This window comes from Lotus japonicus, chromosome 1 (assembly GCF_012489685.1).
Source record: "Lotus japonicus ecotype B-129 chromosome 1, LjGifu_v1.2".
Classification (NCBI taxonomy): Eukaryota; Viridiplantae; Streptophyta; class Magnoliopsida; order Fabales; family Fabaceae; genus Lotus; species Lotus japonicus.
This window is the reverse complement of record NC_080041.1, coordinates 111,736,714-111,752,817: the sequence shown is the minus strand read 5'-3', so window position 1 is coordinate 111,752,817 and position 16,104 is coordinate 111,736,714. Positions and strand designations below refer to the sequence as shown.

At 35.5% G+C, this 16,104-nt stretch overlaps 1 protein-coding gene across 1 annotated transcript; it reads right to left on the bottom strand.

Annotated features, from left to right (window-relative positions):
• Positions 1 to 10,356: 10,356 nt before the first annotated feature.
• Positions 10,357 to 15,232, bottom strand: LOC130729259 (BEL1-like homeodomain protein 9). Its single transcript, XM_057580946.1, has 4 exons — positions 13,927 to 15,232; positions 11,800 to 12,167; positions 11,443 to 11,503; positions 10,357 to 11,330 (listed from the first exon to the last, which is right to left on the bottom strand). Exons 1-4 carry the CDS (start codon positions 14,794 to 14,796, stop codon positions 10,821 to 10,823), a joined length of 1,809 nt encoding a protein of 602 aa, XP_057436929.1. The 5' UTR covers positions 14,797 to 15,232; the 3' UTR covers positions 10,357 to 10,820.
• Between the last annotated feature and the right edge of the window lie 872 nt (positions 15,233 to 16,104).

The following is a 16,104-nucleotide window of genomic DNA, read 5'->3' as shown; positions in this document are numbered from 1 at the left end:
TGGGAATCATACTTCTGTAAACTATTATCAAAGATACGCTTGGTGTGTTAGTACAAACCACATCAAGGAATTCAAAGTATCCTGAAGGGAATTCGCCGGTTTTCTCACTTGCATCCAATACACAGTAATTGGTGGGGGCGAATTGAACCTAAAGGTTAGTGCTTATGCACGCTTTGAATCTTCAAGTGCATCCGTCAACATCTTCATCAGCCCAAGTGTTGCAGCATCTCCCCAACACAGATTATTTCCCAACAATCTTTAGGTTCAAATGTTCGTAATCAATGGCTGCATCACTCAAAGTTATGGGGTCTAATTTTGTGAAATTAGACAAGTTTGATGGAGGCAATTTCAACCGATGGCAAAAGAAGATGCAATTCCTTCTTACAACCTTGAAAGTGGTGTATGTTCTGAACACCACAAGATCATTAGAGAAGGAAAATGAAACCATGATTGAAACAAGAGGAAGATCAAATGGGATCATTTACACTTATGAGTAGAGGTTAGTACCCCACAACCATTCGTATTGTGTGAAGACTATGAATTCTTAAGATCTGATATATCTTCTACATGCTTTAATATAATTAAATTTACATGTGGTAGCAAAGCATGAGTTAGAGAATTTGTAGTTTTTCTTTAATGGTGATTTGATCCATGAATGATGTCTTAAAATTATTCTTGATGTTTTTGAGATATTAAGTATATTGATTTTCCGTTGCATGAATTTGATGGTTAAAATGAATGATTGAGATGATGTGATTACTGCAATATAGAATTATTGATGTTCTGTTTGAATGTGTTTGAGTTTCATTCCTTATACATGAATGAATGATGTTATGATATTTGAATTAAATGTTTATATCATAAGAACACATAATCTTTTAAGATTTATGGTGCATAATTGCAAAATGAATTGAATTATGATGATTGAAACTATCTATATGTTGTAAATCAGTTGATAATATTTATTGTAATAAATATACTGATTTAGATGTTTTGAAAAATGGAAATGTCGTGTCAAATTGTGTTTAAGTAATTTCATTGTCGGTTTATGACATAAAATAACCGTGGTTCATTGGCAACGGTTCCTTCCTTGCAAATTATGTGGTGCGTGTTCGAGTCCGTTCAAGGCACTTTTTCTAATGTTTTTGAATTTGAAAGTTAATATTTAAAAATAAAATTAAAACAGTGTGGAGTGGATTCGAACCAGGGACCTGTAGCATATAGAGGGACAATAAAACCACTAAACCAGATGGTATTTAATTTATTTATTCCGTGTAAAACAAAAATATCATACTGAGGGATAAGTAGTTTTTCCATCAAAATCCAAACAAATAGGTTGCAAATGGATCTTTAAAAGGAAAATGATAGTTGTTGGTATCATTGATAAATTTAAAGCTAGACTTGTTGCTAAAAGATTTACACAAAAGGAAGGTATTGATTATTTTGATACCTATGCACCTGTTGCAAGAATTGCATCAATTAGAGTGTTGTTGGCACTAGCTTCTCTTTATAAGTTTGTAATCCATAAAATGGATGTTAAGACTGCTTTCCTAAATGGAGAGTTGGATGAGGATGTGTATATGAAACAACCTGGAGGGTTTGTTATCAAAGGCCAAGAACATAAAGTGTGTAAATTGACTAAGTCGTTATATGGGTTAAAACAAGTACCCAAACAATGGCATCAAAAGTTTGATCAAGTTATGCTTGAATATAAAATAAATGAATCTGACAAATGTATTTATAGTAAATTCCAAGTGGTAAAGCTGTTATGACTTGTTTATATGTGGATGATATGTTAATCTTTGGCACTGATTTAAATGAGGTAGAAAAGACTAAATCTTTCTTATCCAATAGTTTTGATATGAAAGATCTAGGTGAAGCGGATGTGATTTTAGGAATTAAAATCATAAGAGATGGTGAGATTATTGGCTTATCCCAATCTCACTATATTGAGAAAGTGCTTAAGAAATTTGATCATTTTGATTGCAAATCAGTTTCTACCCCTTTTGACCAGAATACTAAGTTACAACCACATAAGAGATGTCCTGTAGCACAACTTGAATATTCAAAGGCAATCAGATGTTTAATGTATGCCATGACCTGTACTAGACCTGATATAGCATATGTTGTCGGTAGGTTAAGTCGGTATACATGTAATCCAAGTAAAGACCATTGGCATGTTGTTAATAGAGTATTGAAATACTTGAACGGGACAATTAATTACAGTTTGATCTATAATGGTTATCCTTCCGTTTTGGAAGGATATACATATGCCAGTTGGGTAACTTGTGTAAAAGATCATGCTTCCACTAGTGGATAGATCTTCAACCTTGGTGGAGGTGCAGTTTCTTGGGGTTCAAAGAAACAGACTTGCATTGCCGACTCCACCATGGCTGCAGAGTTTATTGCTCTTGCTGCATGTAGTAAAGAGACTGTATGACTAAGAAATTTATTGTATGAGATACTTATTTGGCCAAAACTAATGAGACAAGTATCCATACATTGTGATAGTCAGTGCACACTATCAAAAGCATACAGCCAAGTATATAATGGAAAATCCAGACATATTGTTTTAAGACATAGTCATGTGAAGGATTTAATTACAAATGGAGTAATCTCCATAGTGTTCGTAAGAACCGTGAAAGAATCTTGCAGATCCTTTGACGAAAGGTCTGACAAAGGGAATGGTGTTGAAGACATCGTTGGGGATGAGTCTCAAACCCATATCGAATTGATCACCAATAGTGGAAACTCAACTCACACTTAAGTAAAATTAAGTCTTGAGTTCAATGGTGAAAGTACACTATAAGAGTGATTGCAAGTACTTAATTATCGATACATCCCAAAGAGTAGAAGTACTTGGACCATAAGAATAAAGTGGTAGGATGAAGGTTTCTTCGTAATGGACATATAACATATATTTGTTGGAATGCATAATTATGGGTTCATTTCTGATATAGTCTACCTATATGAGAATGAAGTGGAGCCGCTTCATAGAGTTAAAGGGTTTGACTCTTAAATTCTCATGAATAGGATATGTGACACAAGGCCTTATTGAATGTGTCAAATTTAAATTCTTTTGATAATACCGAGATTTCATGTGTAAGTTATGCACACTTGTTCCATTAAATAGTTGGTTCAAAGCTTGTCTACCAATTTCTATTCGGGATAAGTGGAACCCATTTCTTACTAAGTAATGGTTCAAATCGTAAGATACCATTATCTGAAACCATGATATTTCCGGAAATATGGATTTAGCTATATTTTGTAAATGGTGGGGGATTGTGAGATATTTCCAAAATATATACTTGGAAATATGCACTGTATTAATGCTTATATTAATTAATGTTTGAAGATATGACAATATAGTGAGATGGTCCAATCGATAGGCATTATCCTATGGCACCTGTGCTGTACGGGTTCGAACCCGGTCAGTTACTTTTTGTTTCATTAATTTGAATTTAAATTCAAATTCTGAGCAAAAAGGGAAGAGGCGTGATTCGAACACGGGATCACGACCCCTTGGGTGGTTGTATGGGACGCGCTGCCAGATGAACCAACGTGATGGTTGGTAACATATCTGAAACATTAATTATATATTTCAGTTTTTGAGAAACCTTTTATTAAGAGATATATCTCTTCACCAAGGAATGTTTATATCTCTATATAAAGAGATACTTGGGCAGAAAAACTCATAATTCTGATGCACGAAATTGGACTTCCTTTTGGTCAATTTCTCCTCCATTTACTATATTCTAAATCATCCTTCACTTCACTAATGCATGAGTGAAGTGTGGGAATCATACTTCTGTAAACTATTATCAAAGATACGCTTGGTGTGTTAGTACAAACCACATCAAGGAATTCAAAGTATCCTGAAGGGAATTCGCCGGTTTTCTCACTTGCATCCAATACACAGTAATTGGTGGGGGCGAATTGAACCTAAAGGTTAGTGCTTATGCACGCTTTGAATCTTCAAGTGCATCCGTCAACATCTTCATCAGCCCAAGTGTTGCAGCATCTCCCCAACACAGATTATTTCCCAACAGATATTTGGATCACTAGATCCCATAATGTCCTGTTATTAAACTAGTCCAGAACCCCTTGTGCTTTGGTATATTTCATTGAAAGAACAAGTCCAGCAGATTATATATAAAAAAGTGATGTTCATAAAATTTCAGAAAAATAATTTAAAGCGAATAACACTGACATTAATGCATGCTTGCGTGTGTGTTTTTGTCCTGTTCTAATGAAGGCATAAGAAATTAAGGACCATCATTTTTTCATTTCATTTTTTGTGCTTGCACTTTATGTTTCTAAAATAAGAAATTAGGAATAGATGCCATGGATATAAAACCACAATAATAGGATCTGTAATTAGCTATAGCTTCAGGGATGAAATATTATATATATTTTTCAATTGCTACATTTTTCAGGCTTTGTCGTCTAGTGGTCCTCTTCAGGGCCATAAGAATTTTATTCTTCAAGTAGATTTGAAAGGTATACAGTCCCAATTTCTATGTTTTTTTTATAAGCAATAAATATTATATTAAAGTGAAGTATAAGGGGTACTTCAACCCAATATAAGTAGGAAGAGAGGAGAAAAGAGAAAAAAAAAAGTAGTAAAATTACAAAACAACATCAAAAGTCCTACAACTAGTAAAGGCTCACCACCCACCACCTCCATGGAGACAGATTAAAAAAAACATGATATATGGGGAGATAGTGCGGAGGACCATGAATTTTGAGGAAATTACTTTATTTTATTTTTGTTGAAAATGTATTGCAAGAAATCCTATAAACGTAAGTTGCTAAGTTATTATTTATTTTGTTGGGGTTGATTGCAATGTAAGTCTCACACTGTTAATGAAAGAGAAAACAGTTAAGGAATGCATCTTGAAGAAGTCTGACATTGCTTAGAATAATGAAGAATGAGGGAGTCTAATGCTATATATAAGGATCTCAAGTTCCTTGTTTCTACACACCAAAACACTAACACTTGAAAACACTTTAAGTTTATATTTGTGTTTTTTTTTCTCTTATGCTCTTGTTTTAAAGTATTGTGAGATGTAATTTAAATATTCACTTTGGAGAGTGTGAGTGTACTGGGGTGGGGTGGGGTGGTTGAGAGTGAAATCTATGTGTTGTAACAATTTTTACATAGTGTTATTCTCTGGTGGTAAGTTTTGACAACAGACGTGATTTTTTCTCCAATTTTATAGTTTCCACGTTATATTTTTGTGTTGTAGATTGCGCTCCTGATTTAATTTACTTCTCCAGCTGTGTTATTTCCTAACAGTGGTATCAAAGTTTCCAGTTCGATGAATATTCCTTTATGTGGTATTGCGATGGTGCTGAAGAAGTGTGATATTGCGATGATGCTGTGATGGAGGAGTTGATGCAATTATGATCACACAAGGCGTTCTGGGCATGAAATTGTCCAGGTAGCAAGGTAGCACATGAACATTGGTTGATATATATGCAAGATGTGTGGTGATAGGGTCGGGCATTGGCTGGCGTTGATGCAAAGTACGTGGTTATGTCGATGGCTGATGAACTTCCGGAGAAAGGCAACATGAAAGTTGCACCATAAATTTTCAGCAAGGTTTCGGCATGTGAAATTTATTGGAATGGTTTAGTTCCAAGTGATGAAAATTCTTGGAATGATTTAAATCCAAATGTAGTGTACTCTTTATGGTGGAGTATGATAATTTAATTTGTCGATATATATACAGACAATGAGAATTATGTTTATCGGTGAAGACAATGATTGTCGGTGTGGACAATGAAGACTGAAGACCATTACAATCAAGGTGGAGATTGTTGGGATTGATAGCAATGTAAGTCTCACATTGCTAATGAAGGAGAAAAAAAATCAAGGAATGCATCTTGGAGAAGTCCCGCATTGCTTAGAATAGTGTAGAATGAGTTTCAACACACCAAAAACACCAAAGTAGTAGCACTTAAAAACATTTTAAGTTTATATTGTGTTTTTTCTCTCTTATGCTCTTGTTTTAGAATATTGTGAGATGTAGTTCAAATATTCACATAATGTTAAGAGTGAAGTCTATATGTTGTAATAATTTTCACATAGTGTTTATTCTCTGGTTGTCGATTTTGACAACGGCCGTGATTTTTTCTCCGGTTTTGAAGTTTCCACGTTATATTCTTATGTTGTAGATTACGCTCCAGGTTTATTTTACTTCTTCAGCTATATTATTTCCTAACATGTTTATGTTATCGGAAAAAAATTACTCAGCATACTGATAGAATTGAATTGTCCACAAACACCTATAATGAAGAAAGCAGATTTCCAGCACTCATAATTCTTCATGCTACGCCTGATTGGTGAGCTTGATTTGGTTTCATGAGTAAACATGTCATCCACCGGATGAAATTATGGGCATTAAATACTAAAAGATTCCATCTGAGTAAAAAAAAAAATTAACACTATGTTTAGTTGGAGGGAGGGGAAAGGAAAAGAAAAGAAAACACAAAAATCAATGAATGAATTTAGACTAAAAACAAATTCATTCATCGATTTAATTTCCATATTTTCTTTTATTTTATTTTCTCCTCCCTCCAACCAAACAAAGCATAAAGAAACGATACCTTGGTTGTCATCAACTATCTAAATAATACTCTTAAAAATGTTACTCCTCTCTGTTCTTTATAATTAGTTGGGCGAGAGTGATGTAATTTTACACCACTTATCTTAACTTGTTATAAAAGGTTAACATATCTTTTTTTAAACAATTTAACTTATAATAAATTTTTAATGATATATTTAAAAAAAAAAATTTCTTGACCTGCTATCACCGGCAAAAGCAAGTAGTGTAAAATTGCACCACTTTACCAATTATTTGTCACTATAATTACACTATATCTTTTACATTAATATGAAACTAGTTTTTGTAAAAACTTAAGGTTGAAATATTCTTTATATAGATGACTATGATTGAATTAGAGATAAAAGGATGAAAAAAAAGTAATGTTCCATCTTTTATTAATTAAAAATAAAACGAAAATCCATAATATCTCTTTATTTTCATCTTCTTCTTCTGGTTCATCTTCATCTTTTTACCCACTTTCAATTGACTAAATATAAATTAAACTAATAAATAACAAATCAATTTGATTCCATTAAAATTTTAGAAACCTGATTTCATTAAAATTGAATTCATGGGGTGGGTTCAAACACTGTGTGAGACAGTGGGAGGTGTAACTTTAATGGAGAGTCAAAATGATGAGTGGAGGTGGTCCCCAAGCCATGAGGGGATTTATACAACTAACAATGCTTATTCTGTTTTGCAGGTGTATGGTGAGGAGGAACCAGATCAAGCATTTAAACTGTTGTGGCCGACCCTTGTGCCTTCAAATGTCAAGGCGTTTGCATGGTGGTTGTTGTTCGATCGACACCAAACTAAACAACAGTTGCTTCGTAGAGGGGTGCTCCAAGCTTGGGACGATACTCATTGTGTTTTTTTTCATGAGGAGTTGGAAAGCACTGCTCATTTTGTGTCTTATTTCCTGAAGTTCGCCAGGTTTGGGCTCTTTGTCATGTCTGGATAGGTAGCCCGATGACCCAACATAATACACCAAATGATCATTCTCTGAATTTTGCTTATCATGGCTGGAATAGAAATCATAAGATGGGTGATTTGGCTGTGTGGCTTGCTGTGGTGTGGTCAGTTTGGCTCCTTCGTAATGAAATGGTCTTTCGTAATGCAGAATTTGACAGGGATGGTTTGCTGGATTTAATTCAATTTCGATCTTGGAATTGGATCCGCAATAAAGTGAAGGGGTTGGGCTCTCGCTCTTTGAATGGAAGAACTTCCTAGAGGCTTGTATTCATTCCCTATAGTGCTTTGGAGGACTGCTGGTGTTTTTCTCTCCTCTAGTTTGCGTGGGACTAGTTTGAGGAAATATGAATTCTGGTTTTGTTTCCTATGTTGGTGTATTTGCAGGGGATTGATTAGTCACATATTTTTTGGGGGTTCTTTCTTTTCTTTTGTTTCTTTGGATTTATTGTGTTTTGTGTCAAGTGGAGGGTAGGTTGTGGTTGTGTCTTTGAAATTTTGATGTTGTAATTGTGTTCCTTTTTTTTTCTCTTCTCTCTTTGCATGTGGGTTAGCACCCCTTGTGCTTATTCAATATATTTTTTGCTTATAAAAAAATATATCATCTTCATCTTCATCTTCATCTTCTTGTTAATTTCATAAACTATCCATTTCTCTCTTCATGTTTTCTCTATGATGAAAACCACCATGGAACCACCACTAATGCTTTTGTTCTTCCTCTCCCAAGCCCTGACCATGAGCTCCATTGGCAAGATCGCCAAAGAAAGACAAGGACACTGCCACCCCAACAAGCTCCTCGCTCTCCCTTCGGTTCCAGCGAGATCTCCACCAATAACCACTACCTTGGTTTACACTTAACCCAACCCCAAATAACTCAAAAACACTCGATCTATCCTCCTAGACGAAGAAGGACTGCCCAGAAACCCTCAAACATGAAGAGGAAATCCTCCGTCTTCATCTTAGGCAGCGTCATTTTGGTGCCGCCTTTGAACGTCAACTCCGGGAATGATATCGTTTTCGCGCGAGAGAAATCGAAGCAAAGGCTTAACCTCCTTTGCTCTCGAGAAATCGGAAAGGTTCTTCTCGAACACTTTATCTACCAAATCGAAGAGTGACGTCTCCATGAAGGTGAAGGTGGGCGAAGAGGAAGCTCTTAGGAAGCCTTAGAACGAAGCACCACCGCGGGTTGAAGGTTTTTCGGTGAGCTGTCACCGCCTGTAACTAGATTTTCCGCTTAGATCTTAGGGTTTTTGGAAAAACAAACACCACCATGACGATCCTACTCATAAGGAGAAGAGGGTTCGTTTATGGAAAAAGAAGGTACTCTCTGAACGATCTCGACTCCCTATTTCCATATTCGAAGTCATATCTAGGAAAAGAGGAATTTTTCCTCCTTACATGTCAACTTTAGATTATCTCTTTCCCAACCCTAGCTTTCTTCTCCATTCCCTGAGTTATCATGTTTTGCGTAGGATGGTCGCACGAGGAGAAGAAAACGGCAGCAAGAGAGAGAAGATTTTCCAGAACGAATAAATAGTATTTCAAGAGATGTTGAAGTGAGATGATGATGAAGGGGGAAAAGAGAAAGAGAAATACATTATTTTTGAAATATAGATTATTTTTAAAAAAATTAAAGAGGGAAATTACCACATAGAGCCACCGGTGCTCCCCTTTTATTAAGGAGCACCCTAGTATCCACCAAAACTTTGATACCTTGTAAATATAATAAAATGAAATGAGATTGCCTAAATAATTCATAAGGATGATTTAAGCTCATCCTAGATGGACGAATAGAACTTAATAGAATTTAAAATAAGTGAATAACAAATTTTAAATTATTTTCTTCATTTTTTTATAATTGTTCTTAGTGGATGCTATTTATATTTTGATCTTAGTGGTCCATCAAGGTGGGTTATATCACCCTTCATCCTTGGCGTTGGTGATTTAGACAAAATAAAAAAGTTTAAATACTTTGGAGGTCCCTGAAATTGTCTGCCGTATGAAAATAAGTCCCTGCATTTTTTTTTTCCGATTCCGAATCTTTGGAAAAAAAAAATTAATCAGAATAAGTCTTTACTCGTGTTTCCAGCCTATGTTGCTCAATTTTTGCCGATTTCACTTGTAATTTCCACGCAGTAGGTCCAAAAAAATTAAAAAAAAAAAAACCAAATCAGCTAATTCCGTTAGTTTTTTAACGTATGACTGACGGAGGGGTAGACAGTGCACTGTTTGAAAACATGAGGGATAGAAACATCGACAAAAATATAGTAGGGGCAAAATTTGCACAAACTTAAAACATCAGGGGCCAAAAGTGCTTTTTAGCATAAATTTAAAATTAAAATCTTATTAACCTAATTAACCCTAAATCCCTAAAAAGATTTTAATTTTAAATTTAAAAATCTTATTAACCTAATTAACCATAAATCCCTAAATCTAATTAACCCTAAATCCCTAAAATGATTTTAATTTTAAATTTAAATGTTTAATTTTATTTTTTTAATCCATATGTATTTAAAAAAAAAAGTCACGTGAAATAAATGACTCAGCAAAAATTGTGTCACATAGGCTGGAAACATGAGTAGGAACTTATTCTGATTATTTATTTTTTCCAGGGATTCGGAATCGGGAAAAAAAAATCAGGGACTTATTTTCGTACAGTGGAGAATTTCAGGGACCTCTTGAGTATTTAAGCCAAATAAAAATAAAACAAAAAACAAAAAAAACGAGGGAGGAGTACACTACATTCACCAAAGAAGATTGCACGTTCCATGTAAAGATACCTGCTGGTTGCTCCGGCATACTTAAGCTACATATATATTAAAAAAATTATGTACAGTAAATTATTGCAAGACTAGCTATTGGATAATAAGACAAGTCCTTGCACAGGGATGTTCTACAACTCTACAAGATACAACTATCACATACATTAATACATACTGAAATCCGTTTACCTGACTTGGTTTACAATACAAAAGTTCATAGCCAAATAAAATGGTGAAATTGGATCAGCCTATGACATTATATTGTTTTTTCCCTTGAAATGAATTCACCAAAACTTACAGTCTTATACTTGTGGGCTCACAAGAAATATCACTTAATACCAAACTTGAAGGTAAAATCAATAAGCATAAGAGAATGCTAACATTCCAATCATCCTCCTCTTCCTAATTTGTCATAGTTGATGAAAGCAACAATAGGAACATGGTTAGTATATTACCCCATAACATCTAGCTAGATATATCAGCCCACAAAGTCATGCAACAGTTGCCCTCCAATAACATCTCTTCCGAAATGTCGATTGTGTGATTCAAAACCACTTGTAACATACACTGCCTCCGGTTGAAGGGCAAGACCGAAACGCTGACTCATTCTAAAGGGCTCAGATAACCCAATCCCGTGATTTTGATGAAGACCAAGCGTCAGAGACACACCATTGTTGCCTGCACCAGTACTCCCCATGCTCCCTCCAATACCCACTTGCTGAATGTTGCTTGTGTTAGTTTGCTGGTTCAGTTGTTCCTGACTCCTCACCAGCATGTTAGGAAGTTCATCTCTAGTTCGAAATTTATGTGTTGAGGTAGATGGATTCTCGGTGATGTTATCTGAAGGTAAAAGATGATCACTCAGATTGTTCCTACTATGTTCTTCCCTCTGTGATGTCTTTTGAGATTGTTGTGATTCAAGCATGTGTATTTCTTCCACCATTGGTTTCCAAAGCCTTACTCTTGCATTAATAAACCAATTAGACACCTGTTTTACATGAATACATAGTCAATAATAATTAAAAATTTGAATGAATCCATCTCAACCAAAAACCAGTTCTTGATTGTGGAAAAGGGATCATCTGTCTTTGACTGCTCACCTGGCTACGAGATAGACCAGTTTGTTTAGACAACATTAGTTTGTCCGTATCAGTAGGATAACTGCACCAACCGAGTAATAAACACATTAGTCTCATGAATGGGTTAGAAGTCCATGGATAAGGATCCTCTCATGTGAAAACTTCACATGATAGAGTCATGTCAAAATATTTATGAAGAGACAAATAAGTTAAGTTGCACATGACAGTGCGCGTCATGTGATCAGAGGGGTCCATATGTATACAAGTACAAGTATTCTTTACATCATTAGATAATGAAGGTATAAAAACAGGGAATCAATGTATTCTTAATGAACAAATCAAAATTGAGGCACCTTGATAAATTAGAATAGCACTTACGGGTGCAGAAAATGTTCAAACAACCATGCCCTCAGGACACTCACGGCACGCTCAGGGAGACCTCTTTGAGGTCGCCAAACAGGTTGTTGATGCTCTAGAAACCCTGTCGACCTTTGGCCGTAAGGGCCTCCTCTATCACTGCCACGAAACCTTGGAGATTCATCCTTCCTATTGCTCATCTGAAAATGAGTCTTGTTGATAAACTGAAGCCGGTCAGTGATCGCATTCTTCAAGCATCTAAAATGTTTAGACATGGCATTTACGGCCAAACTAGCATAGGGGGCTGCATTACCGAGGCCGGCAACATACTCAAATGAAGTCACAACTGCATGCATCTGTTGATAGTACAGCTTGTACCTCCTATATACCTGTGCATCATTACCATAGAAGAATTCTCACAATTGATATGATCATATTTGCATCTCTTGTTTAAGCAAGGCATATGCCAAATGAGTAAAGGTAACCATTAGAGAAGTTGTATGGTTTATTATAACACAGCCAAATGGGTAAAGGGTAACCCTCCACCTCACAAAGCTTGCACAGAATTTATGATTTTTTTAATATAATTCAACAAATTAAATGTAAGTGATTATATATATACACCTGCGCTGTCTATTCCCCACTAAATCTGAATTCATAAATGGCTAGCTAGCCCAAGATTAGAGGCCAACTAATTAAGAAACACCATGCATAAAGCATATAAGCATCCTATACCAAATGGCACGACCACTATACCAATACATAATAATTAACATGATGCATTCAGTTGAAAAAAAGTGAAAGCACATTTCGTCAACCCATCTCTTCGGTTCCGTTGTTTCAATGCCTTAGAATTTGTGCGAATGTACATTGGGGCTCTTCTCAACGTACATTGGGGACATTCTCAACTGAAAACAACACGGCCTAATGTAAACCCAATAAGCTTTCACACACAACGAGCCTGAAGATGCTATGTATAGTATATAATACCGTATTAAGGCATAGTTGTCGCATAATAACATGAGTAGTTACTATGCATTTCCAATGTAAAAGAATCTGACATATGCATCCAATTAGAATCCATCAATTTGTCACGTCATAATTAAATTTGAATTTAAAAATATTTAAAGTGGAAAATAGAGAAATGTGATTGGATGCATGTGTAAAACAGAACTTCTTACACTGTCGTTATAAATTAAATTCTAACAAGATATAAAAATAATTTTATACAGCATCTTCCTCCCACAAGGAAGTTAATTCATATTTAATTTTCATCCTAATCTTTTAATAGACATTACAAGCCATATGCTCAGTTAACATATATATACACCTTTTTGCTGATAAAAAAACATATATTACACCTTTAATATAGCCAATCAGAAATTAATAGTTCAATTAGAACATCTAAAGGGCCTTCATGTAATCAAAACATCCTCTAAATATCCACTGAATCATGTGAAGATCAATTTTATCTGGGCTGTGGATGACATGCAAACTATTCCCCTTAATAACTAAGAAAAATCCCAATAAAAAGCCAATCTTTAAGGCAAAAGGCCTAGTCATCTAAAAATGTAGGTTTCTTTATACTTTGATTTGAACAACATGTTCCTAAGATTACACACTTTTTCTGAGTATAAATCTTTTCCAACGCATTCCTACAATCCCTTTACACCCCTTCCAAACTGGGTGGCATTGTCCCCTAGAATATCACCTAGATATGGCTTCACACTACCAATCTCAGTGCATATATTCCCCTTCAATAACTTTCCCAAAAAGATAATCTAATTCTCCCATGCTACCACACGAAATGCAAGTATCTTAATGCAAATGGAATATTAACACAGATGTATATAAGCTCAACCATCAAAACTACAAAACAAGAATATAATCACATAAGTACAACATAAACCACACGCTTCCTACATGCAACCCACAAAAGGAATCATCATTTGCGCTAAAGCTAATTTTTTAAGGCAAAAAACCAAAAAAAGAAACCTGATCAAGAACCCCCATTTTCTCATCCGCACAAAATCTATCTAAAACAGTAACACAATCGCACAGATTATAGACAAGAAAACAAAATGAATAGGAAATCAAACATTGAAAAACAATTTCATGAAACTTCAAAGAAAAAAGAGACATGTATACCTCATCAAGCATGGTTAATAACCTGGACTTGTTCTTCCTACCTTCATTCACATCCCCAAGTGAATCATCCACAACAATCCCACTAGCACTCAAACTCTCCGCAGGAGTTTCCATCAACGACGCATCCGCAGTAATTTTCTCACTGTAAACTCCACGAACCCCAATATCACACAGATCTTCCAATAATTGCTGTGCAGGCCTCAAGAACCTCGATCCCTTCAACACCGATGAATACCCCGTAAATGGTCTCACAGGAACAACCGTAGAGTTCCTCGAAACTTCATTCGAGGCACAACCACCACTTCCTCCTCCAACAACCACCGGAACCACACCACCACCGCCACCACCACCAACCTTGTCTCCATAAATAGCCCCATATCGCTGATCAAGATTCAGCTCCAGCGCGTGGTGATGAGTGTTTTTGTTGTGGGATGACAAAGACAGAGACAAAGGCTCAGGCTTGAACACCATTATTCCACTTCCATCATTGTAATCAAATTCTCGAAAGCTCTGGAGGTTCTGAGGAGGGTAAAGAAAAGGATCCAAGTAACCGTGGTGGGAAACAGAAGCAGGAGGAGAAGAAGAAGAGGAAGAACCACCGGCGCCACTATTCACAAACCCCATCATCAAATTGGAACGTTCTTCTTTCACAGAACCGCCACCACCTTGGTTTGTTGCTTTACCACCATGAAACACATCATGATGACCTTGTTGGTTGTTGTTGACACAAGCTAACAAATCAGAGGAAATAAGTGAAGGGTCGTAGAGAGAAGAAGGTAAAGGGTGAAGGATAGGTGAAGGTTCAAGAACTCTAAGCTTATCTCTTCTACTTTGTTGTGGGACATGATAGTGCTCAAAACCCTCAGCCATAGTTAGGAACCAAAAAGCAACAACAAAAGAAAAAAGAAACAGAAACTTTACTAGTTGAAGAGACACTTTATTGAAGAAGGGAGAAAGAAGTGATGGATGATGCAGGGAAGAATAGTGGAAGTGATGGGGACGGTGATGGTGACTGTGAAACAAGAAGATATAATTATTATGATGACCTTATTCTGGAGCTAGCTGCTGCTACAAGCATGGCAGAGAGTAACAGAGATACGTGAACAGATTCAAAATTGGAGGGTATGGGTTTGGGTTTTGCTCCCAACACGCATCTGAAACTGAAAGTACTGCACACAAACTCACACACTCACTCTCTCACAAGGAAAGAAATGCAATGCAATTATGCAATTATGCAAATGCAAAAACCAATCCAATGACTATGAGTGAGGGAATGGAATACTACTGTTACTGTGCTTTCTCTCTCTTGGACCAAGTGTGCTCATGATGGACATAGGGTTTCGAGTAATACCGGCTATTTCCGGTAATAATCGAACTATGCTGCTTCTGTGTGGGTTGCAGATATTTCTGACAACTGGGTTTCCGAGTTTTTGTCGTTTTCTGATCAATCCTCTTGTTTCGTGTGTTTCTGGATTTCTTTCTATCTTAGAAAATAGAAAGTACTCCACTAAGGTAGCCGTATTTTTATTTTTATTTTTAGTATAATAACTACATTAGGTGATTCAATAGATTAATGATGTGTGATTTTTTTGGGTGTGTTTGGTTATAGAAGAAAGGGAGAGGAAAGAAAAGTGGAAGGAAAGAAAGAGAAAGGAAAGAAGGGGAAAGGAAAGTGAGAGGATTATTTAAGTTGTTGGTTTGAGAGAAAAGAAAGGAAAAAAAGTAAAAAGTTTTCTTTTCTCATGATTGATTTGGTTGATAGAGAGAGGAAAGAAAGAAAATATAATTGTAAAATGACTTAAATACCTTTAATAAAATAAAATAAATCTACTTTAAAGAAATTTTATTTAATAAATGATATTCTTTCATATTTTTTATCTTCCAATAGAAAGTAAAAAAACAAAATACTAAATAGGAAAAATATTATTGACCAATTGGAATCCTTATTATTTTATGAAAATTCAAACTATGCACATAATTTGAGAGCTATAATAAGAAAAAAAAAACTATCGTAAATGCTTCTAACATTTATATACGATATATGAATACATTGAAGAAAAAATATAGATCTACGGGATACATTAGATGCGATATATTATTAACGTCATACATTGATATGTAAAAGATAGGAGATTGGATAGTCAATATCAAATCAAATCTCAGACATAATTAAGAAGA

Excerpts from the sequence above, each read along its gene's own strand:
- LOC130729259 (XM_057580946.1), bottom strand. The coding sequence starts at position 14,796 with ATGGCTGAGGGTTTTGAGCACTATCATGTCCCACAACAAAGTAGAAGA. Across the intron at positions 12,168-13,926 it reads TATTAACCATGCTTGATGAG|GTATATAGGAGGTACAAGCT; the intron begins GTATACATGTCT and ends AATGATGCACAG. Across the intron at positions 11,331-11,442 it reads CTGGTCTATCTCGTAGCCAG|GTGTCTAATTGGTTTATTAA; the intron begins GTGAGCAGTCAA and ends CATGTAAAACAG.